At 44.7% G+C, this 26,016-nt stretch overlaps 1 protein-coding gene across 1 annotated transcript; it reads right to left on the bottom strand.

Annotated features, from left to right (window-relative positions):
- Window positions 1–3,929: 3,929 nt before the first annotated feature.
- LOC136477121 (ubiquitin carboxyl-terminal hydrolase 17-like) lies at window positions 3,930–12,151 on the bottom strand. The gene is given in 13 exon segments (XM_066475155.1): window positions 3,930–4,772; window positions 4,876–4,937; window positions 5,569–5,784; window positions 5,975–6,059; window positions 6,757–6,914; window positions 7,046–7,166; window positions 8,146–8,308; window positions 8,395–8,480; window positions 8,825–8,907; window positions 8,988–9,788; window positions 9,790–9,904; window positions 11,287–11,387; window positions 11,389–12,151. Coding segments are annotated over 13 exon segments (3,000 nt in total). The 5' UTR covers window positions 11,716–12,151; the 3' UTR covers window positions 3,930–4,090.
- Window positions 12,152–26,016: the final 13,865 nt, after the last annotated feature.

Here is a 26,016-nt window from a genome sequence, read left to right as displayed (position 1 = left end):
TAACGTACCATGTCATTGTTTCCTTTTATACTATGAGCCTTCAATCTTCTCATTCTAAGAACGCAGTTTTTTTTAAGGTTTCGATTTGAACTTACCACTAGATGAATTTGGTGCCGTCGACTTCGATTATGAAGAGAACCTTGCTGGTAACTTTTTTATTATTGCCATGAAGTAGTACTATGAACTTGCTTGTTCCATTCGCTCCAACTTGCTGTGAAGGAGTAGTATTATGAACTTGCCGTGAACAAGTGTTACTATGAATGAACCTTGCTGGTATTTTTTGTTCCCTATAAATAGAAAATGCCATGGCTAAGCTCTGCCGAGAAGAAGTATTTTTTCATGCATTTGTAGAACTTGCCGTGAACAAGTGTTACTATGACTAAGCATTGTTTTCTTTAATAGAACATGCAGTGACAACCCAACCGTGGAAGTACAGGTTGGACAACCCCACCGAAGACCAGAAATGTCTGAACAACTCCGTAAACGAGTTTATCAAGTTTTGTTGACTAGAAGCAACAATGGCAAACTACGCAAGAAGGACACTGCAATTGTTGCCGAGCAATTTGGGCTTCATATACGGACAGTTCAGAGGTTATGGAGGAGAGGTAAAATACAACTTGCAAACTCAGTTCCGGTTGTGGTTTCTAGTCTAAAGAAGGTTAGAGTAGACCGTAAGGTAACCCCTGTTGATTTAGAAGCTTTGCGAAACATTCCTCTAAAACAAAGAATGACTATAGAGGATGTGTGCACCGCACTAGGAATGAGCAAATGGACGATTCAAAGGTATTTGAAAAAAGGTTACCTTAGACGCCACTCTAGTAGCATCAAGCCATATCTTACTGAAGCTAACAAGAGGTCTAGGTTACAATGGTGTGTTGACATGGTTAACAGGGAGTTGCTTGATGATCCAAGGTTTAAGGAGTTGTATGACTTTGTGTTCATTGATGAGAAATGGTTCTACCTACATCAAAAAAAAATGAAAGATACTATTTGTTACCCGAAGAAGATGAGCCCCATCGGACTTGTAAGAATAAGAACTACATCCCTAGGCTTATGTTCTTGTGTGTTTGCACTCGACCAAGGTTTAGGGATGGGAATTGTATTTTTGATGGTAGGATTGGTTGTTTTCCACTTGTTCGTTATGAACCGGCTATGAGAGGTAACGAGAGAACCGGTCGTGTCCGTGGAGACTTGGTTATGAAGCCCATTACATCGATCACAAGAGAAGTGATTAGAGAGTTCATGATCAACTAAGTGTTGCCGGCCATTAGAGCCAAATGGCCAAGAGAAGATGTGGGTAGACCAATCTTCATCCAACAGGATAATGCACCCTCTCATTTGAAGTTGGATGATCCCTATTTTTGTGAGGCTGCTAAGATAGGTGGATTTGATATTCGGCTAACTTGTCAACCACCAAACTCTCCGGATTTCAACATTCTAGACTTGGGCTTTTTTCGAGCTATACAAGCAATTCAATATAAGAAGAATGCAAAAACAATGGAGGATCTAGTTCCAGCCATGCAACAGGTAATTTGATCAAATTGTTCACACATGTTTCAATGTTTTTTTAACAACAAATTTGCTCATTCATTCATTTCTTGCACATTTTTTTTGTAGGCATTTTTGGAGTACTCGCCACGGCTTGCAAACCGAATGTTTGTAACACTACAAGGTGTCTTCATAGAAGCTATGAAAGTGAAAGGTTGCAACAAATTCAAGATACCTCACATGAACAAAGAAACATTAGAAAGAGAGGATCAGTTGCCATCTTGTATCCCTTGTGATCCATCATTGCTACATGAAGCCGAGGCTACTCTTGCTGCATGAAAAAATTATAATGATGCTTGTTAGCTTTTGTGTAGTAGAGACATCATCCTTTCTTGTAATGCCGATTGTTGCATGAACTAAATTTGTAATGCTGCATGAACTAAATCATCCTTTCTAAGTTATCTTACCGATGCTTTGGCGTCGTCCTTTGTCGGCAGCAAGCCCTTGTAGTGCTCCATGAAAAGCTCGCAGTCCACGTTGATGTGGCCGAGCATGGCGTCGATGGAGTAGTCCGCGTGGACGAGACCGCAGCGAGGGCATGGGTAGAACCGCGAGTGCGCACGGTTCCACGCTTCGCGGTCCTCATGGACGAGATGGCAGCGACCGCAAACGAAAGCGCCTGGCGGCAAGTACTCCGGCACCATCTCGACAGAGTCCGGCACGATGTCGACGGGGTCCGCAACCATCTCGACGGAGTCCGGCACCACCAGCAGCGCCTCGACGGAGTCCTGCGCGATCACGGAGTCATGCGCGACGACGGACTCCAGTCCTTCGACGGACTGCAGCGGGTCGACGGAGTCCAGTGCCTCGAAGACGTCCTCGGTGGTGACCTCCTGCAAGTCCAGCCCGACGTCCACCGCGGCGACCTCCTCCGACTCCGGCCAGACGTCGTCCGCGGCAAGCAGCACCCGCGCGCCGCCGGGCTCCATGGCGAGCGTGCTGATGGCGAGCGTGCTGTGGGTGGGGGGATCAAAGAAGACGGGTCGCGCAGGCGAGGCGCCCCACGACGCCGCGACCGGGCGTGGTAGGCATAGGCGAGGTGGATTCGTGTGGTTTCGTCGGTCGGCGTCGCCACGGCTTTCGCGGGTATCTGCAAACCGAATGCTTGTTAGCTTTTGTGTAGTAGAGACATCCAGTCGTTTGGAATCGCTTGGACTCGTCCATGCGGCCGGCCCGAGTTCGTGTCGATTAATGGAGGCCAGTCCAAGAGTCCCGAGGGGGCGTGCATGCGGACCGGCGGCGCGCGTGGAAGGCGAGTCGAGGAGACGCGAGGGAGGCGCGTGCGGACGTGTGGCTGGGCGGCGCCGCGTGGCCCCAGGGGCAATCACGTCCAAAACAGGCTTCGTGGACGCGGACGACATCCTTTGCCGCGAACACGGCTCCAGAACGACTGCTAATTAGGATACGGAGGGAGTATGCATGCATGTCAAACTTGTACTTGCAAACAATCGTGCCCAATAGTGACACGCCATCCGTTTGAGCTTTGGGAGTCTTTGGTTGCTCGCCGTAGTACGCCACGCTACAGTTGTGGCTCGCCACGCAAAACGAAGGCTGCCAAAAAAAAATCTGAGTACAAAAGTTGCCACAGAGTGTGGCGGCTAAAATTCATGCCACCAGGGCGGCGCGCCGCACGTTGCCACATCTTTGGCGTGCCCGGCACTCGCTCGCTGGTAACCAAATAGGTTTAGTCCCACAGATTCCATAGCCGGTGTCTAAGAGCAGATCCAACGGTGTTATCTAATTAGACCCTCTACTTTTTATTTGAGGAGCCACCTATTTCAACACTACTTTTTTTTTTCTCCGGCAGTACTACGTAAAATGGACCTTCCAAAACTATGACATGTGCGAAACATGTCATCCTCTCTCATGTTCTTCTCGCCATAGACGCCGGGGAGATGCGCCGGCAGTGTCGAGGCGGACGTCGGCGCTGGAGCAGAGGCAAGGTGGAGGTGCGCCCGCGCTGGGGCAGGGCCGCGCTAGGTAGGGCAGGCCGCGGCCTAGATCCGTCAACAGCTAGGCTGGAGCCTGAGCGGACGGTGCCTGGGCAAGGGCATCGGCTGAGCGGCCGCCGGTGGCCGATCGTTGACCATCGATGCGGTGGCTAGGCAAACGCCTGTGGAGTCATTGAGCATGTCGTGCCGGTCGCGCGAGTGGGGTCATGCGAAGAAGAATCAGAGAAAAATAGGCCAACAGAAATAGGTAATGGACTGTAGGAGGCGTTGGAAAAAAAATAGGAAGCCAACAAATCTAGCGATGTGGTAGAAGGCCTGTTGAGGTTGATTTTTTAGCCTCCATTACCTAAATTGGGAGTAGAGGTGCCGCTCGAGTTGCTCTAATAAACTTTTGGATTGATCTTATGATCTACTACTATGTCGATCCCATGGAAAATGCAAAGTTTGTTTCAGGTTCCTCGGGATTATGTCATCAAGTTAGACATTTAACTTCTATGGACTACCACATTTCTCTTCTCTTTTTACACATTGCAGCGAGATAATATTACAGGCTACATTACATTATTTCTCTACAGCCCAAACCCCGCACATCAATAAAATGCTTGGGCGGTCCTGTCCCTAGATGGTCTTCTCAATAAGACACCGCCCCTGGTTTCTCCAGGGTCATGTCCGCTCCTATCTAACTGCCTATACTGGTCTGTTAACTTACTGCTCAACTGCTGATTACTTCTGTCAGTATACAACAAGGACGGGCTCTCATCGCCCTCAACCCAATGCCCACCGTGCTCCGCAGAGCTATCCGTACTGTATGCCTCCCGGCCTGATGAGCTGGTATTCAAGCTGGACCTCGAACGGGGATACGTCGGATAGTCACTCTCTGCAGGTGCTCCTCCCATGGAGCCTCCTGGGTACATCTGATCAGCAGCTCCGAACACGTACTCATACTCCTCTGTGCTGGTCGAGTTCCTCGTGCTCTCGCTGCTGTCGGTGCTGACAGTGCTGTGCGACCCTGCGTCCGAGTTGCTGAAGAGGGATGAACTCTCGCTAGGACTCCGAGAATCTGAAGGTGAATATGGTGCATCTCTATATTCATCAAATGCATGGGTAAGGTCATCTGCCGTGTGGTCCCTATGCGGCTGACCAGCTTGGTGTCTGTTTAAGGAACCTCCTCGCCATGTTGTCCCTCCTAGAACCACCTTCTGTTTGGCCTTCTTGGGGTGTGTTGGGTCCCCCATAGCCTGCCTAACAGAGCTTGGTGCCCTCGGTGAACACCTGATTTAATTAGAATAGGAATTAGAATATCATGACAAAGTCCTCACAGGAGTACACATAACAAGTGAGTGAATCAGTTAAATAAGAGAATCCCAGTAATCACCTTGCATACAGCAGCATATATGCACACTTTGACATAACATTGTCCAGAGATACAGGTTTCACCTGCAAACGATAAAGACCAGTTATTAAGCGCATATTCTCTCTGATGACAACCCAACACAGTTTTTTCCCCTTGAACATCATGGAGGAGTTATGTATCATTGCATTATGGAGACGTATTAGAATACAACCCACACCCCCCCAACTAGGATGATAACCCATCATAGGGCTTGTTTGGCTGCACAAGTATTCACTTCAATCCACGTGTGTCTGGAGTGGATTGGGGTGGAAATAAATTTCTCAATACATGTTGATTAAGGTGGATACAAGTGCAGCCAAACAAGGCCATAGTTAGCTTTCAAGGCAGAGGAGTATCAATTAGGAGGACTCAAGTTTTGACATACAACATTTTACTATTACAAACACATTAAATTATTCTTCACTATTCCAATAATACACAGAATCTGGTCACTATTATAGTAAGATCCATATTATGATCATAGTTTCATATTCCCAAGGATTATAGATTCATTTGTGGTCACTAAAAAGCACAAGGGCCTGTTTTGAAGGAATTTTCATGAATTACTTCATATTTTGTACTAAATCCTAGAAATTTGGAACTCAAAATCACCATTCCAAACAAGCCCTATTCATGAGAGCAGAACCATGAGATGCCCACAAAGAGTAAGCATACCTGACTGTCGTCTGCCTTAAACCACTTTCCCTGTGTATCTTTAACATAACATACATAATGGCCAGAGAAGGCAGCATTCATGACATCATGGTGGACAACCACTGCATAGAGGCTGTAAATTGGCGATATGTCATCAGTATCTGGGTTCATATAGCGAAGCATGTTGAGGGTTTCTGGAAATCTGATGGCTTTGCTGATCTTTCCAAACTTGCCAGACTGCACATAAAAGGGCAATGTTTAGTGTATCTCAACAAAACTTGATTCCTACCAAATACATGAAGCTACAAAAATTTCACTCTTCTATTGCACATGTAGTTGCCATCTCTATTGCCAGGACAGTGTTCATAACTTCATATAGAACTTTCAAAATGTAAATATTAGATGACAATGATAATCTAGATGGTACCTGATATCTTTTCAGTGCAATAGTCAGAATATTCGGCGCTTCTTCTATTGTCAGCTTCTTTTTAGCACGCTCATAGGATTTGCATCTGAAAAGACAGAGTAGAGCTAGGAGAATGAGAATTTGGCCAAAGAAGAATTGAATACGGGGGCTAAAAGAGAAGTGAACCATCAATACATCACTAGAGTAGTGAAATAAACTAAGAATGTGATAGTAGATTGCTTTTCTTTTATTTTCGTTTTCCTTGAACACACACGAGATCTGCGTATCTTTGTATTATTAAAGAGAACGAACGGTCCCATACAACACAAACCCCTTATCTCACTAGAGAATAAGAAGGGATTACCTTAATAAAAGACTAGAAACAACAAACACCTTAAATAAAAAACTAAGGAATGACCCTAGCCCGTACAAACACCTAGATGGCTTTTATAATCAAATTTACTAGCACAATTTGTTCAACCCTTCAGATTTTTAAGAGGCTTTTTCTTTCAATCATTTTCAGCATCTAGAAAATGATTGCCATGAGGCTGAATATAATGATGCACAAAAATGTCATTTGTCCTTCGATGACGTAACAAGTTCTGGAATCTCTAATCCACATTAGCAACCAGAACAAAAAGACATGCAGGAGACTATCAGTTCTTTCCAAAATCAAGAGAAGGTGACATTGAAGTCCTTGGTAGTCTTAGAGATTCAGTGAAAGTCAAAAGGTCCGCAGATAAAATTAGCAGAAATAGGCACAAGAAGATCAGATGAAGAAAAACCAAGAGCAGTAACAAAACCTGCTGCAGTGATATTTGTTTTCTCCATCCAAGACTTCTGTGGATGTAAACCGCACAAGTGCCTCATCGAGCGAGCTAATGTCACCATCTATTTCAACAGTAAGATCCAACATGGGCTCACATTGCTCAGAACTAACATGGCACCTTGAACATTTGATCTAGGAACAAATAGACGAAAGAGGAAGGAATAATCAGTAGGGGTGTAATAAAGATTAGCTTCACCACATAACTAGTCTAAGGTAACTGAATATATCAAAATAAATAATTGTAAGCTCTATGCAAAGAAAACCTTAGATCGCAGATAGCCCCCAAATATCAATTGCACAAGAGTTGTTTCTTCCGCTGACCGAAGAACACCTCCTTTTCTTGCTTCCTTCATGCATACGGATTGCATAGCATCAATTGCATACCTGTAAACAGAACAGGTACTGTTCTTTCAATAAAAGTAGGGTGCCTTTGTTCAATTCGGATCAGGTATTGTCGTTCCATCAAAGAACTCCCACATATAAATAAGTTAGCTAAGATCAACTAAGTTTTTTGTTTAATGCGTGAGAATTTGAGAATTACTACCTCCAGTCACAAAAACTTGTCACATTTGACCTTACATGGTCTTCGATGCATATTTTTGAACAATAGTATCTTCTAGAATATATTCTTAAAGTCCTTCAAATTTATGACATTTTGCAAATTTTCCAATATAAATCTAATATATAGAGTATACTGCATACCTTCAAACTAAACGATTTAAAAGTTATTGATGTTTGTTAAGGTTTGACCAAATCTTGTCCTAAATGACATGTTTTTGTGACCGGATGGAGTACAAAAGCAAAGTACCCAAAATAAAGTGGTCTAAATAAAGGAATCAAATAACTATCGAGGATCCATTGTTCTATCGAGTTCTCTAAGTAGCGATTCAGATAGCATTTGCAAAGTTTGAATGGCCATAACTATTGGGGGACAATGTTTTCAAACCAATTACTAAATAGGTACTGCAACATTGCATTTGTTCAAAGAGGATAAAATCAAATCAAGACATCATAATTGTAAGGTAATTTGCTTTTGCGTTACAAATTCGAGCCCCAGTAGAACATCTAAATAAGCCACTAAGGCGAAAGAGCTCATCCATATGTAGTAAAACAGTCCATCCAGATCTAGTACACAATTGTTTTTTCTTCCATTGACACATAGATCCATAATAGTCGGCCACTTAATGGCAAAACCTCAAATAAATTCAAAATACTGATCAAACTGTCATGAAAACCTCTAAATTCAATCCTTTCCACATTTTGCTGCACGTAGATTCTTTATAATTATGAGCTGCTCCAGCTTCTTGGAGCATCAATTGTAGATGAAAAACAAAAACATAGGAAATAAATAATGCTGCCTTACCTAAGAAACTCATGAGCATCTTCTTGTTTACCAGGACCCAAGCTACTGCCAATGTCATGCAAATGAGAGAGTATCCCAGTTGGTGACAAGGCAGTCTTGCGCCGTTTGCCCTCCACAATGAGTTTTTCAAATTCACACATGAAGCACCATCCTTTTTGAGAACCTACAGCACATGAGGTAAAGGTATTATACGAATAGTCAAGCACATAGTAAAAAAGTAACATGACAAACATAGTAGTGGAGAATTACAATTTTTTGAGTGAAGCCCTTCCAAAAGATATGTTGTGAGTGGTCGAGTAAACATCAAGCACTGAAGAACAGCATTTGCATAGCAACTGCAAAGGAAAGCATGGATTAGACAACACAGCATTGCACTGAACTTAAGTCCAGTTAAAACAACTCAGTTCTTAGCCTAAGGTCTATGCAACGGAAAGGAACAAGATCAGTACTAATATAAATATACTTGGCTCATGCTATAATCCGCCTCAAAGCGCCATCCTCTAATTTATATGCACAAAGCAAACTTTAATGGAAGTAAATCACAAATATTATAGGAGCATACACTTAAGATCTTACAAAGGCCCAGACCAAATGGATAAAACCTTAATGAGCAAGCACATGTATGCATGCCAGTTAACCTTCCTACTCTTACTACTTGAAAAAACAATTCACTCTTTACCTGTTGCCAACGTTATGAAGACCAAAAGGGTGCAACTCAACCTTGCCGTAGAGCTTCACAAAAAGTTCATATGGGAAGAGTGTCTGACACAAAAGATAACTATTAGCAGATACAAGAGAGAAAAATAAGATGCTAAGTACAAAGATATATTCAATTATCTTACCGATTCTGATGGATAATGCCTCACAACTTTTGGTGCAGTTTGCTGCCTGACCATTTTCTTCAGAGATGTTGCAAGGTTATTTGCTGTTGAACCTGACCTATCTGACGGGTTTTTAAAACTTCTATCAGGAAGATTATCTGCTACTTTAGATGAATTAGGTGTAATGGAACTACTCCCACGAACTGAAGTGGCTTTGTCAACAGTCAATGCAGATGGCACAGGTTTCGTGCTCTGAATGCTGTCATTCCCAACAGGTTTTGTTTTAGACCTCTCAAGTTCCACATGAATAGGAGTCCTAGAACTTTTGGGCTCCAAGACAACAGATGCAGCTGCTTGGGGAATGCTACTGTCTTCAACCTCTCTGTTATTGTTTGTCTGAGAACAATCCTCAACAACACTGGTATCCTTGGCTCTTTGGTGTTCCTTGGAATGATTGCAGAATTCTTCGCTTACAAAACTGCTATGACCATTTATGTTTGGTGGAGAAGCCTGAGACTTACATGGCGACGCCCCATTTAAGTCCACAGTGGAAGAACCATCTTCAACAAAATTTGCATGTTTGATACTTGATCCCATCTTACTATTGTCAACAGACACTGGAACATTTTGAGAAATTTCGACCGTGCTGTTGGACTGATGACCTCCAGGAACCTCTGCATTGGTACATACCGCTTCTGAAGGCATATGTTTACTTTTACCATTGGAACTCTTCAAATTATGGTTTGCATCAGAAGTTCCAGATCCAACAACTGGTTTGTTCATTTCAGCAACCTGTTTAACACCAACTGATACATTCTCTTCAGGCAGCTCTTCCCTGTTCAGCCTTTCCTTCATCATCGGACCTAGTATTAACACTTGGTGGATGGCATTCATCTTTGTGACCATGTCTCCAGTGGGCTATCTGGCATTTGAAGGAACTACAAAACAGAAGGTGACATTCAAGTTAAGCTAAGAAAGTCATGGATCTTATCAACGTACAAAATACGGCAACATGCCAACATTATTTGCTAACTCACAGATGTCCATACGATTTCACCATTCACCCAGAAAAAAAAAACAGCAGGACCTATCCAATCACTCATCACTTTACCTCAAAATGTAAAAATGAAATCTAGAAACACATCACGTAAACTTGCGGACAAGCAGATGCATGATCGATCTACAGCATACTAGCTTCCATATCCTATCGAGCCAAACAATTTCTTGGTGATTCAGTAGTCTTGAAGTTCATAGGTAGATAGACAAATATGGGATAATGAGGGTCAGCGCATGCCGTTTTAGTTAATACTTGACAGCTGTACTGTTGTAAGAAAATATTAAGTGTGTGGTATTATTGTAGGTTGTAGCACCTAGTGGTTAGCTGGTGCATTTACTCACCATGAAACAAGCATGTCATGCATGGGACTTCCTACTGTCAAATACTACCTCGGGCTCACTATACTTGTTTTAGCCTCTTGCAATACTATCTTCAAAATACTTGTTATACAACTTCGAGGTAACTTTGACCCATTTTTTGGCATGGTCCCTAAAAACACACTTTGACCACTGATTATTATTGTCATATCTCCATAAATCTAGTCTAGTACTCCGGTAGTATCGCATCACACCCACACATAGATGAAAATTACTTAGATGTAGGGAATTAATATGGAAGAATTAGGTTTATGAAAAATTCAGTGTGCGAACAAAGTATCAATCATTTTCTGTCACATAGTTGAATATGCGAACAGATCAATGCCAGTATTTTTGTCCATGCAATTGGCAACCTTGAGGCATGGAAAAACATGTGAAGTAACTATGAGAAGGTTATACAATAAGACATGTTGTAGCCTAAATTGATAAAAAAAAAAAAATCAGACTAAATTGGCAGGAACCTAGATTCTAAGCGGCAGAGACATGGAGACAGGGAATCTGAAACAAATTGTTGATTTTGTAAGTATGAAGCTATCAGGGACTGAGAATATGATAGCCATCCAAAGCTCTATCGAATCCGAGTTTCTGTGAGGAATCAGCAATGCTGTGAATCCACCCAAGGTTATAGAGCGACGACTAAAAACAGTCATAAGGATTAAATGGAGGGTTAGTGGTGCCCTAAATCAGTGTACCATTCCCAAAGGTTTGGTGGAGAGTCTAAACTTTGTGGAACTACCAAAAAATTGTACCAAATACAGGACCACTCCACTCCCAATTGTACAAATCACGGACTATCTTCCCACAATTCCCCCAATCACCTGGATTGAAATTAAACAAACTGGAGATGGAATCAGGGGCAGAGAAGCCAGGGATTCACCCCACTCACCAGTACTTGACGGCCTTGCACTGCTTGCACCTGAACGTGGTCGGCTTGAAGCACACCGCACAGACCCCCTTCGCCCCCACCGGCGGCTGGGACTGCGGCAGGCGGCTGCGCTTCGAACTCCTCCTGCGCCGCCGGGCCTGGAACCGCCGCCACAGCCACCGGCGGCGGGCCCCACTCGGGCGCCACGGGCACCTCCGCGGCGTGCACGACGCCCGGGAACAGCTCGGAGTAGTAGGCCAGCACGGACTCACGCTCCGCCAGCTCGGCCTCCTCGGCCGCGAGCCGCGCGAGGCGGCGCACCTCCTCCCTCCGCGCCGCGGCCCGGCGCCAGCGGGCCCGCACCAGCAGCGCCACCGCCGGCACCACGAAGAGCGCCACCAGCGCCAGCGCCAGCGCCGCCGCCGAGGACGACTCCGCCTCCTCCTCCATTGGGCCGCCCCCCCCTGCAGCTCCCCCTCCTCCTCAGCCCGGTCGTCCTCCCCCTCCGCGCATAGATCTCGGCCCCGCCGCTCCTACTCGCCGGATCCGGGCCCCGATTCCCACCTCACCCGCGCAAATCCGCTGCAACTTAGACCCCCCCGAGGGCTCCGAATTTTTTCCCCCCTCCTTCTCAGGTTCGGGTTTCTCCTCTTTCTCTGCCTGGTCTGGTCTTTGGAAGTGACGAGAGGCAGGCCGCAGCGGCAGCGAAGGAAGGCACCGGCGGTAGCGGTATCCGTTTCCGGTCCGCGCACGCACCCGAGGAATAATTAGACGACTTGTGGAGGGGGCGAGGTGCAAAAGGTGCCCAGCGACGAGACAGGCAGGAAGAACGGGGCAAGTAACGGATAGCTTACGATCGCAACGGCGCGGTACGAGACAGAGAAGAAGAAAGGAATGGGTTCCCAGCGGGGGACGGTACCGTGGGCTCGGGTTCTCCGTCTGTCCGTGCGGACGCGCGCGCGTGTGGCCGTCCGATGGGCCTCGTCGGCCGGGTCCTGGCCGTTGATCGGATATTCTTTTCGCGGGGGCTGTGTGCGGGATTCGGAGAGTTGGAGAGGCAAGTGCTTGCCGCGGGAGAGGAGGAACGCGGGAAACTGTGTAAAAGGCAGTACCCGCCATTATTCCGGGGGATCCCACAGCCTGACGAGCGGGTCCTACATACCCGAGGTCGTGTCGTGATCGAATTGTTTCCTCTTTGGCCTTGTTTAGATGAAATTTTTTTTTTTGTAAAATGAGTACTGTAGCGTTTTCGTTGTTATTTGGTAAATTGTATCCAATCATAGTCTAATTAGGCTTAAAAGATTCGTCTCGTGGATTTCGTCCAAACTGTGTAATTAGTTTTATTTTTTTATTTATATTTAATACTTCATGCATGCGTCCAAAGATTCGATGTGATGAAAAATGTGAAAAATTTTACAAAATTTTTTGCAAACTAAACTGGACCTTCGATGATCTGAGTTCTGCTGGGGAACGAAAGCGTTGGCACTGCTGATATACGTCAAATATTGCGTTTCAATGGTAAATGATTTGCTCCTTTATTTGCGTAGAGATAGAGATAGGACGACCTGTGTTTTTTTCCTTTTGCGAATTACATATTTATAGGAAAGTAGTAATTTGCATTTATTGGAGTGCTATCTTGGTGAAGGTATTTTTATTAGGGAAACTTTGGTAAACCGTGTTGTAAAACATACGAACTCTATTTAGAAGAAAAGGAGAAGAATGAATCATAATCCTAGTCTATGTTTATGTGGGCTCTTACCAAACTCTTAGGCCTTTACAGAGCTATATATAAGTGGGAGTTATATGTTGTAATCACCAATATTCATAAAAATAAAGAATAGTCTTCATATCTCTTATGTCTATGTGTTCTACTTTCATCAACTACCTTGAACTGCCACCAGCCTGGGGGAGTGTTCCAAGCTTTCTCTACCATCCCCTAAAAGACTCCTTTTTCTAACCACCACTTTTCAAACCTAAACCTCTTTTTACCAAAACTTACATTATCTCCAACATTCAAAACTAAAGGGTTGTGATCACTAGGTAGTCTCTCTAAAGCTTTCACAGTATCCAAAGGAAAAGTAGCCTCCCAAGCTGTTGTGGCTAAAAATCCTATCTATTTTGGCAAGGATGGGTCTATCCTGATTATTAGTCCACGTAAATTTTTTATTACTAGCATTCAGCTCTATCAAGGCCCATTTATCATGTGTGTAGTAGTCTCATTGTAAGGAAAATAGAGTCCTCGGAGTTAAGCATCATACTTCAAATATCCACCACCTATTGCAAATGATATAAATCAAATTGCCTTCCATATGTGATATTTCTAAACCGATATCATCATCTTAATTTCACTTTGGTATCTATATGCTTTCTCCATGCATTATATAGATTAAACTCCCTTAAGCATTAATTTGCCAATTATGCATAAACTACATTCTCCATCATATGTATGCATGAATTTAGGGGGAGATTAGTCTATGTAATGTGAGAGTCAAATTTGGTGACCTATTCCACTCCACATACAAAGGATCACCAAGTTTGACCCTCTCTTATGCTACTAATGTCTTTCCTTTTTCGGTGTTTGATTCCAAAGGGAGAGAATTTATAGGACAAAAATAAGCCCGGTCATAAAAATTTACAAGTGGTAATGGTCCGAGAAAGGGAGGATACTAGATTATGGAGTTAGGGGAGGCTTAAATCCATAATGCCACATGGGGACATTTACAAGGGCAAGATAAGTTTTCAAAGATGTTTACATGTGATATCTTTTAGCATCATACAACCTTGCCCTTTGCATTGCATCCTAGCAAGTAAATAGTTTTTAAATTCCAAAATTTTCATTATTTGTTTGTTTTGGTCGTGTTGTCATCAATCACCCAAAAGAGGGAGATTGTAAGAAAAATGGACCCTAGGTCCATTTACTTTGAATTTTGGTGTTTGATAACCAACACAACAAAATTGGACTAATGGATTTGCAAGTGGTTGTTTTATAGTTCAATAGGATGCAAAATGTGACTTGGACGAAGGCGACGTGATGATTCGATAATCAACACCTCAAGAAAGACATGCGAAGATGCATAGAAGACATACAAGGTCAAGCAAAGTCCAAGCACGAAGATTGGAACCAAGCCTGACGCAAGATCGCGAAGAAACGAGCCCGGCAGAGGTGACCGGACATAGCCCTATGAATGGGCGGACGCACCGGTGCCAGGCAACAACAGGTGTCGGCAGCTGTGACCAGACGCTGAGCGAAGCAGTGACCGGACACACTGGTGACACTGTTCATCGTCACGGTAGTGTTTTCAGCGTGATCGGACGTAGCAGACTGGACGACTGGATGCACGAGGAACAGCGTCCGATCAAGTCCAGAGAGGTTCCAGAGCGGTGCCAGCGCGACCGGACGTGTCCGGTCGATGATGACCGGACTCAGCCCAGAGTCCGATCAACGCGCGCGCTCCAACGGTCGGGACAACCGGACGCGTTCGGTCAGTAGCAGAAAAGTGAATTTCATCCCCAATGGATACTTTCTCAGTGGGGCTTATAAATAGACCCTCCAACCGGCCATTTGAAAAGTGTGGAGCTAAGAAAACATACCAAGGGTGTTGATACACCATTTTAGCGATCTCCACTTGTATAGTGCTTAGTGATTCATTATGTGATTAGCGTAGGTGTTTTTTGCGAAGTGCTTAGGTTGATTAGACCACCGCTTATGGCTTTCTCTAGGTTTAGCCCTATTGTTTAGTGAGGTTTACATACCCCTTACCACTTGGTGCTTGTGCGCACCATTGTTGTACATCGGAGGGGCATGTAGTCATGCGAGATCACACCAACCACGTTTGTGGTGTGGCCGCCACCATGTACCGAAGGGAACAAGGCCCGCGACGTTTCGGCCGGAAGCTTGATAGTGAAGACGATGTGGAGCGTTCCGGGAGAGGCTTGCCGAAAGGCACACCGAGATCCACTTGCGCGTGGAGAAGGCCCGGTGCTATCCACGGAGTTACCCGACCAGGAGCTTGGCCCTTGTGAGAGATTCCTTGCGATACCTCGGTAAGCTTGTGCGTTTCTTGATACCTCGGTAAAAATACCGGAGTAGTTGACGAGAGTTTGCATATCTCTACCTTACTCTTTAGCTTCCGTATTTACATTGTTTGTATAACTCCTTTTACGGTAGAGATAGCAATACACTAGCAAAATCGTAGTTACACATTTAGATAGTTTATCTTTTGCTTAGGTTTCGCTAAGAATAGAAAAAGGGGCCATAGTTTAGAGTTAGAGTTTTAAGTTGCCTAATTTACCCCTCCTCTTAGGCGTCACGGTCCCCTTCACATATATTTATTGAATCTACCTTGAAGATAAACCACTAGAATTACAAAGATCAAGTAGATCATATTTGCTAAAATACTAAAGTTTATACATAGATTACGAAGATCAACATCTATTTATGAAGAATAGAATATCCTGAAGAATACATGACCAGAAGGTTAAATGTTGTACTCTTTTTTCCTATGTGAGTTTTTACTTGAAGGTTTCTCACACAAGGTTTTTAATGAGACAACACGTGCAATGCAATTAACGAATGCGATGTACTCTTTTCTCCAAAAACCGTTTTTTCCCATAGGGTTTACGGATAGAGTTTTTAACGAGGCACGTGCATATCGTGGTAATCGTCCAAGGGGGGTGTTATAAAACATACAGACTCTATACTAGAAGGAAAAGGAGGAGGAATCCTAATCCTAGTCCGTTTGTACGTGGGCTCTTACCAAACTCTTAGACCTTGGCAGGACTATATATACGTGGGAGCTCTATGTTGTAATCACCAATATTCAGAGAAATAAAGAATAGTTTTTCTATCTCTTGTGTCTATGTGTTCTAATTTCATCAACTATATTGATCATGAGAGACGAAGAGGAAAAGATCTTAACCGCTGGTAACATGTTTTATAACAAACCGAGCTTTTCATGTGTGTTGTTTCCTTGTGTCACGTCACTTAAGACGAACCTAGTACGTATTTTGTTGGAAGTCAATTCTTACCAACATTCGGTTCCCATCCCATCTGACCGGATTTATAGTAATTAATTAACAAACCGTCATGGCAATCCCAATGCGAATGCGTCCAAAAATAAAACTTGATCACCTTCCAAGTAGGCAATGATCGGCTTTATTAAAAGGTGACATACTAGGAAGTTGATAGGAGTGAAACTTCTCCGACAGATGTTGCCTGTTGTGCCATAGTAGTGTTCACCGAACCGGGCCTCCATTTTCCCGCAACTTTTGCACCACCCACCGAAGAAATTTCTTCGTCGGAGATTTTCCGCGTCCAAGGTTGCTGTTTTTTCTTGGTTATGCGCGCGGACGGTGTTTTTTGGTTATGCGGGCGCAGGCGTGCCAGGCAAGCCGCAAGCCCAAACGACCGACCGCCCGAGGGGCCGAGGCTCCACCTCCTTTCGTCTCGTCGTCGACCGCCGCGCCGGCGCGCCCACGCAACAGCTGAACAGCGCACGCGCGCGACATGTGTCGCCCGCCCGCGTGGTAAGCGCGGAAGCTGCCAAAGGCCAAAGCCAAACCCCTGGGACTGGGACTCACGTGCGGCCTGCGGGCGTGGCGCGCGCGCGACGTCAGCCACGTACGTCTGTCGGTCGGAGCCAGAGCCATCGGGCGCAGCGGTCGGCTGGTGGAGGAGGGGATGGCACATGGCACGGCCACCGGGAGGAGTCCCCGTCGGGCGTCGGTCGGTCGGTGGAGCCGGGACGACGCGGCACCAGCGTCGGCGCCGGAGTCCGCAGGACGGACGCAAGCGACAAAAGCAAAAGCGCCTCTCGTCTCGTATAGTACGCGGCAAGCGCGCCTGATTTTTTCGCACCGGCTTCGCCTGGCACGCCTGTTGAGTGTAACGCGAGGCCCGCCGCGCTTAGGAAACGGTAGCCCTGCATGGATTGCGCACCTTCTCTGTGTTCCTGGAGCGATCCGGGCTCGATCGGTAGAAAACGAGGTGCCAGGAAAATGAAGTATCACCACACGTAGCATGCGAATTAACCACCGTTTACGACGGACGGACCACGACGACCGCGGAGGAAAGTAGACGATCCCCGGCCGGCCGGCCGCCACTTGCAGTGCGATCCTCGTCGCTCGCTGTCGCTGGAGATACGTTTTTTTTAAAGCTCTCTCTCTCTTCTCAGTTCTCACATCACGCTAATTGTTTTTCGCTAGCAAACACTGTCCTGACTCTCGCACGTCGGTGAAAGATACCTAACTCGTACGGAAGAAGAAGGAGGAGGAGGAGGAGGGAGAAGATTAAAAGGCTTTGAGTCCACTGCACGTGCGCGACTAGCTGTTGGTCCATCGAGGCTCTCGGTCTTCGATAGACTTGGGCTTCCATGACATGAACGTGGACAGCACTGCGCGGGTGAAGCCTGAAGTCCACGAACTGGTACTGGAGAGTAGCTATTTTGAAATTTTCCCAAGCGGACGGAGTAGTACTCGGTACTCTACCGCCATATACTGTCCACTGCCGGAGACGACTACTTTGACGACTGTCCCACGAGTGTTTTTTATCATACGCTTGATAAAGAGGCTATTTACCGAGTGCCACAAAGAAAGCACTCAGCAAACAACTGGCACTCAGCAAAGAGGTGGTTTACCGAGTACCGAACACTCGGCAAACAATAACACTCGGCAAAGACCAGGTTTGTCGAGTGTCGGGCACTCGGCAAACCAGAACACTGGGCAAAGGGCCGCCGCCGTTAACGGCCGGTACCCGCCGTTAACCCTTTGCCGAGTGTCTTCTTCTGACATTCGGCAAAGCGGTGATTTGCCGAGTGTCATTTTTTGTTGACACTCGGCAAACCATTTTTTCACTTTTGACCTCCAAACTTTTTCTGCAGTTCTCATACAATACCTGGTACTCCATGTTCTAATATAACACATTTCTCGGACTTTTTCTATATTTCTTTAATTTATTTCATTTAATTGAATTTTCTTAGATAATTCAAATTATAACCGCTAGTCATTCGAATAATGAAAAAAATAGAAAAATGATATTCATGTTATTTAGTATAATGTGAGGCCGTATACAGGAACAGACCACCAATTTCGAACATATTGTTCACGAAACATGACCACGAACTTACGACCGAGTTGTTTTTAAATTCTATAAAAAGCAAACGAAGCCCGAAAATAATGAAACTTGTCAAGATGTCATGATATCATATGTGGAGGCTGTGATAAAAATTTGAGAAGGTTTCGCGCAAGTTATCACGTATGATGCTTGCAAACCGAAAAATCTCCGAAGAAGTTTTATGATTTTGTGAAGAGGCCGACGAGGTGGTAAGCATCGTACGTGACAAACTTGCGCGAAACCTCCTTAATTTTTTTATCATAGCCTCCACATATGATATCATGACATCTCGACAAGTTTCAAGATTTTTGATCTTCGTTTGATTTTTATAGAATTTAAAAATAACTCGACCGCAAGTTCATGGTCATGTTTCGTGAACAAGATGTTTGAAATTGGTGGTCTGTTCCTGGATACGGCCTCACATTATACTAAATAACATGAATATCATTTTCCTATTCATTTTTTCATTATTCGAATGACTAGTAGTTATAATTTGAATTATCCAAGAAAATTTAATTAAATGAAATAAATTAAAGAAATATAAAAAAGTCCAAGAAATGTGACACATTGGAACATGGAGTACCAGGTATTGTATGATGACTACATAAAAAATTTGGGGGCAGGAAGAAAAAAAAATAAAAATGGTTTGTCGCTCGACAAAGGAGCCTCTTTGCCGAGTGCCAGAACGACTAGCACTCGGCAAAGAATTTTAATTTTTTTTAAAAAAACCCTCTTTGCCGAGTGCCAGGCCGGGTGGCACTCGGCAAAGAATTTTAAAAAATTAAAAAATACTTTGCCGAGTACCAGATCGGTGGCACTCGGCAAAGATTTTTTTTAAAAAAACCTTCTTTGTCGAGTGCTAGGCCAGGTGGCACTCGGCAGAGAATTAAAAAAAATTAAAAAAAATACTTTGTCGAGTACCAGATCGGGGGCACTCGGTAAAGGGGGGATTTAACCCCGTCGGCCCAGCCGGCCCACACACACTGCACACACGCACGTAGGCAGCTGACTGCGCCGCCCGTGCCCGCGCCGCGCCGCCGGAGGAGGAGGAGAAAGAGAGGAGGAGGAGAGGAAGAGAGGAAGAAGGAGGAGGAAGAAGGAGGAAGGAGGAAGAAGGAAGGAGAGGGAGGAGGAGGAGGAGGCGCCCCAAACGCTGTTGTCACGTCCTTGGCGCTTCCCTAGCCGTTGCCTTGTCCACCGGCACCCTGGCCCCTTCACGCACGTGGCTAGCCCTCCACCGTCGTCCTCCGCTCCAACAGTCGCTTCGGCCTGGTCCATGGTAGCCTCCTGATGTCCTCGGCGCTTCCCTAGCCATTGCCTTGTCCACCGGCACCCTGGCCCCTTCACCACTGCCACACTACGACGCCCACTAGGTATGCCCTACCATCGTCGTCGTCGTAGTATTACTAGTAGTTGCGGTAGTAGTAGTGGTAGAGTAGTAGTGGTGGTAGTCGTAGGAGTCGTAGGAGTGGTTGTGACATTATTATATATATGTGGTTGGATATAATCTTATGCATGTCGGCCATCGTGCCGTTCATATATATGTGCATGTCGGCCATCGTGCCGTTGGTTTTCTTGCAGGTTTTGGAAACCTTACCGTGTAGGGGAGGTGCTGTCGAAATTTTGTATTGATAGTTTTATGTTTCTTTTTTTTGCAGAGAAGAGTCCATCGGAGCGGAGCTGGAGTACCTCGGTGACCTCGATCGCCTTTCTCGCCGCTGCGGGTCTGCCTACACCACGTCGCCTCGGTAAGCAGCATGAGCATGAGCCCGGTCATACGACCTCGGCAGGACACTTCACACCACCGGGTGAAGGCACTCGAGGTTATTCCTGGTTTATTCGTCGTTCATTGGTTTTTTCATACCTTTCTTTTATATTATTGTAATATTGGGTGAATATATTGTAGGCCCAGCTAGAACAAGAGAGGAGGATACAAGAGCAGATGCAGGCGAAGATGGAGAGGGTGAAGGCCGAGCAGTGGAGGATGGCAGAGATTCTTCAGTACATGCAAAGTCTTGGCATCGCTACGGGTGTAGTTCCACCACCTTCGCTATTCGCTCCACCTTCACCTCCTCACTATTCTACTCCTATGAGTATAAATGTTTTAGTTTGTATGTTAATGTTACGGTCAAACCTAGTGGAGTATGAAAGTATTACTCATGTATGGTATATATTTATCTTGTCTCACACATGCAATCTCTTCTCCTTTGTGCAGAATCAATCGGCGGCATCGAACGATCCTCATGCTTCAGCGAATCCTTCACCAAATCAGTCTCATTGACCATCTTGGTGATAATACTTATGGTTGTTAATGGTACTTCTATTTGCAATTGTGGTTGTAGATGATGGAGCACTTGGATTACTTATGAACTTATTTGTGATATATTGTGAGACATGTGACGTTTGTGATATATATGTGGTGTTGATGATATATATGTGCTGTTGATGATTTATATGTGATGTTGGTGATGTTTGTTATATATCTTCTGTTTGTTTGGATGGGATGTAAAAACAAATAAAAAAGGCTGTTTTCAGTCACTTTGCCGAGTGCAATGGCCATGACACTTGGCAAAGTGATTACCTGGAAACATGCTTTGTCGAGTGCAAAGGCCATTGCACTCGACAAATATCATAGATTTACCGAGTGCCATGGGCTAGGCACTCGGCAAAGGTCGTCTGTTTATCGAGTGTCTTGATAAGACACTCGGCAAGTAGGCTACCTTTGTCGAGTGTCTTGCCGGTGGCACTTGGCATAGTGGCCACCTTTGCCGAGTGTCTGAGTCAACGGCGCTCGGCAAAGCGGCGACCTTTGCCGAGTGCTTGACCTTGACACTCGGCAAAGCCACCGTCACGAGGGCGCTCGCCGTCACGATGACTTTTTTTGCCGAGTGTCAGATTAGCACTCGGCAAAGGCTTTGCTGAGTGCCCAATAAAGTGCACTCGGCAAAGAGGTCTTTGCCGATAAACTATTTACCAAGCGCCCTTTGCCGAGTGTAACACTCAGCAAAGGCTTTGCCGAGTGTATATCGACCTTTGCCGAGTGCCTAAGGCACTCGACAAAGAAGCTGAATCCAGTAGTAATCGTTATAATCGGGGTACCAATAAACTTAGCCTTTACATCATTGGCATCCTTAACAAGCATATAACAGAAATCAAATCTAATTGATTATATATTAGGTTACTTATTCTTGTTAGTCTTGCAATATTGCTCTATATGCCCAACTTGTTTGCATCTATTGCAAAACTGACCATTACCCTTCATAAAGCTAGCTTTGGGAGTGACAAAGGCCGCCTTGCCTTTCTTGAGAGTATAGCCTAATCCCTTTTTGTTGAGAGAAAACCTTTGACTACCCAAGCACTTTAGCAAGCGGACATTTCCACCATAGGCATTACCTGTGGCACGAGTGAGCTCATTCACCTCCTTCTTGAGGGTCTCATTTTCCACCATTAGTGAGGCATCACAAGTAGAACCATCACTCAAAGGTAAAGTTGAAGTGGAAGCGCTACAAGAAGTGTTAGTAGGAGCAACTACAATGGGCTTATAAAAAGATTCATCAATAATATCACGTGTTAGTCCCACATCACAAGACACAATCACTTGCTCCTTTTTGGCTTCCTCCATTTTGACTTGCTCGATGAGAGAGGAGTGAGCCTTTTCAAGCTTAGAGTGAGCTTTGCCAAGCTTCTCATGGGCTTCCATTAGCCTCTCATGAGTGGCATTGAGCTCATCAAGAGATTGCTCAAGAAATTTGACTTTCTTGTGTAATTCTTTACACTCTTTTCTCTTCATCTCAAAGCAAGTGTGCACTTGCTCACACATGTCCATGAGATCCTCCTTGGAGTACTCTTTGTCATCATCATCCCTCCTATAAGCATCACTTTCACATTCATCATCATCACTCACATCATATTTTACCTTTGTAGGCTTTTCCATGAGGCATGTCGATGGAGTATCGAATATGGAGGGCTTGTTGTTGATGGCGATGCTTACTAGTGCTTTCTTGATAGATTTCTTGCCATCATCACTTGAGTTATCACTATCCGAAGAGCCATCACTATCCCAAGTGACCACATAGCCTCCACCCTTTTTCTTCTTTTGGAAGGTCATCTTCTTCTCCTTCTTTTCCTTCTTATGCTTCTTCTTTTTATCTTCATCGTTGTCACTATTGTAGGGACAATCCGCTACAATATGATCGGGGCTTTTGCAATTGTAGCATCTTCTCATATATTTTTTGCTTTTAGTGTGATCTCTTCTCTTTCTTGCACCATAGCCTTTCTTCTTCATGAATTTACTCATCTTGCGCACAAATAGAGCCATAGCTTCATCATCAATATCACTAAGATCATCATCATCACTTGATTCTTTCTTGGACTTGTCCTTGTTCTTGGATGATGAGCTAGCCTTGAATGCTACACTCTTCTTCTTCTTATCTTCGTCTTCCTTCTTGTCATCCTTGTCAACCCTTTCTCTTTCCACACGGTATGTTTCTTGTGTTATGACCTCACCTAGTACTTGGTTAGGGGTAGTCTCCTTCAATCCTCCACTTATGATAAGCAATCTCAACATCTCAACATCTTGAAGGTAAGCACATCAAGAACCGATAAGAGACATCATCATTCTTGATCTTCTCTCCCAATGCCTTCAAATCATTGACAATTACTTGCAATCGATGGAACATCTCCGGAATGCTCTCATCTTCCTTCATCTTGAAGCTTGTCAACTTGTCCTTGAGAATATACAACTTGACACTCTTTACCTCTGGTGTGCCCTCATATGTTTCTTCCAATCTCTTCCATACCTTATTAGCTCTATCACAATCCTTGATTTGCTCAAACACCTTGGAATCAATGGCATTGTATATGGTGTTGAGAGCCATTGTATTGCATTGCTTGTTGGTCTTTGTCTTGGTTGGTGAGATTATCGAAATCAATGATAGCATAGTTATTCTCGGTCACATCTCATACTTGATCATTGATTGAACCAAGATACATCTTCATCTTTCTCTTCCAATAATCATAGCTTGTGCCATCAAAGAACGGTGGTTTTCCCCCCATATGGTTAAACACAACTTGAGCCATAATGACACTGAGGTTGTTAAGCCTTCAATTAAACGGTGACCACGGCTCTGATACCACTTGAAAGATCCTAATATGGCTAGAGGGGGGTGAATAGCCTATTTAAAAATCTACAAATTAACTAGAGCAATTTGATTAGTATAACAAATAGCGAAATGCAAACTTGCTCTAGCTCTAGAAGGGTTACAAGCCACCTATCCAACAATTCTAGTTACTATGATCACTAGACACACAATTTACTAAGTCATTACTCACTAAGAGCTCTCACACTTGCTACACTAAAGAGCTCCACTAGATGAACTTAAATTACAAAGCAAGCTCTCAATTCTAATTACACTAAAGAGCTTGCTATAACTAGTTTGTGAGAATAAAAATAAGTGAGTAGGATGATTATACCGTCGTGTAGAGGAGTGAACCAATCACAAGATGAACACTAAATCAATCACCGGGAGAATACTAAGGGGCAAGAGACAACCAATTTTCTTCTGAGGTTCACGTGTTTGCCAACATGTTACGTCCCTGTTGTGTCGACCAACACTTGGTGGTTCGGCGGCTAAAAGGTGTTGCACAAACCTCATCCACACAATTAGACATCGCAAGAACCTACCCACAAGTGAGGTAACTCAGTACCATGAGCAATCCACTAGGGTTACCTTTCGGTGCTCCGCCGGGAAAGGCACAAGTGCCCTCACAATCACCGGATATGGCCACAAACAATCACCAACTCATGCCAATCCTCCTCCGCTGCTCTAAGCCGTCTAGGTGGTGGGAACCACCAAGAGCAACAAGCGAACCCCACAGCGAAACACGAACACCAAGTGTCTCTAGATGCAATCACTCAAGCAATGCACTTGGATTCTCTCCTAATCTCACAAAGATGTTGAATCAATGATGGAGATGAGTGGGAGGGCTTTGGCTAAGCTCATAAGGTTGCTATGTCAATGCAAATGGACAAGAGAGAGAGAGAGAGAGCTAGAGTCGGCCAAACGGTATTTATAGACATCCCCAAACAATAGAGCCACTGGCTTAATTATTAGGCTGACTGTGCGTCGACCGGACGCACAGGTCGTGTGCACTGGACGCACCGATCGTGTATACCGGACGTGTCCAGTATGGTGACCGAACGCGTATGGTATGGTGATCGGATGTGTCCAGTTGCTGCCAGACCACCACGTGTCCCATTTTAAATGAAGTAGCAATTGCTGCCGTGAGTCCTATGCGACCGGACGCAGGACGGGCAGCGTCCGGTCGAGTTCAGAGAGCTCCTAGAGTCACTCTGGGCCAACCAGACGCGTTCGGTCACACTAGACCGGACGCAGGAGACTCAGTGTTCGATCGAGTCTAGAGAGCTCCCATAGCCACTCTAGGCCGACTGGATGCGTCCAGTCACATTGGACCGGACGCTCCTAAAGTCTGATCAATTTTAGTTCTGAAACCCGGCTAGTTGGTTCATACCGGACACGTCCGGTCCAGTCGCTTCTCTGCAAATCTAAAGCGAGCTAAGTCACTTTGACCGGACGCTGAAACAGTAACTCTTCAGCGGCCGGTCACTCCACTGAGCCAGAGTCCGGTCGTTAATACCGGACGTGTTCGGTCGCCATACTAGACACGTCCGGTCACTCAGTGACTAGCGCAACCAACTCATTTTCAACTCCATCTTCTTTACCCTTTCTCAAATGTGCCAACCACCAAGTGTTTCACCTTGTGCACATGTGTTAGCATATTTCCACAAATGTTTTCAAGGGTGTTAGCACTCCACTAGATCCTAAATACATATGCCATGAGTTAGAGCATCTAGTGGCACTTTGATAATCGTATTTCGATATGAGTTTCACCCCTCTTAATAGTACGACTATCGATCCTAAATGTGATCACACTCTCTAATTGTCTCGATCACTAAACCAAAAAGCTCCTATCTATTTCACCTTTGCCTTGAGTTTTTTGTTTTTTCTTTCTTTTATTCCAAGTCCAAGCATGTGATCATCATCATGGCATCACCATCATCATGTTATAATCTTCGTTTGTTTCACCACTTGGAATGTGCCACCTATCTCATAATCACTTTGATAAGCTAGGTTAGCACTTAGGGTTTCATCAATTCACCAAAACCAAACTAGAGCTTTCACCTTAGAAAAAAGAATAGTATCATCTACAAATTGCAGCGACACTATGCCCCTAGGTCTAAAATCTTCTAAGAGGCCTTTGACTAGACCCTTATTGGTAGCTTTTACTAACATCTACGTAAGCCCATCACCCACTAGATTAAACAAGAAAGGGGATAAAGGGTCTCCTTGCCTGAACCCATTTCCAGTTTTAAAGTAGGAGTTGTCTTCTCTGTTTAACAGAATACCTATGGACCCCCTACTACTATTTGTCTAATCCAAGAAATCAACTCTTGTGCAAAGTTTCTAGTTTCTAACATGTCAAAGAGAAAAGTCCAACTCACCCTATCATAAGTGTTTTCATAATCTAATTTGAGAACAACTCCTTGTTCTCCAGACTTATTAATACTGTGCACAATCTCATGGGCAATGACTACGCTTTCTAAGATATATCTACCTTTG

The sequence above is a fragment of the Miscanthus floridulus genome, chromosome 8, assembly GCF_019320115.1.
Source record: "Miscanthus floridulus cultivar M001 chromosome 8, ASM1932011v1, whole genome shotgun sequence".
Taxonomy (NCBI): domain Eukaryota; kingdom Viridiplantae; phylum Streptophyta; class Magnoliopsida; order Poales; family Poaceae; genus Miscanthus; species Miscanthus floridulus.
Note: the sequence above shows the minus strand (reverse complement) of the source record. Positions and strands in the feature narration are given on the sequence as shown.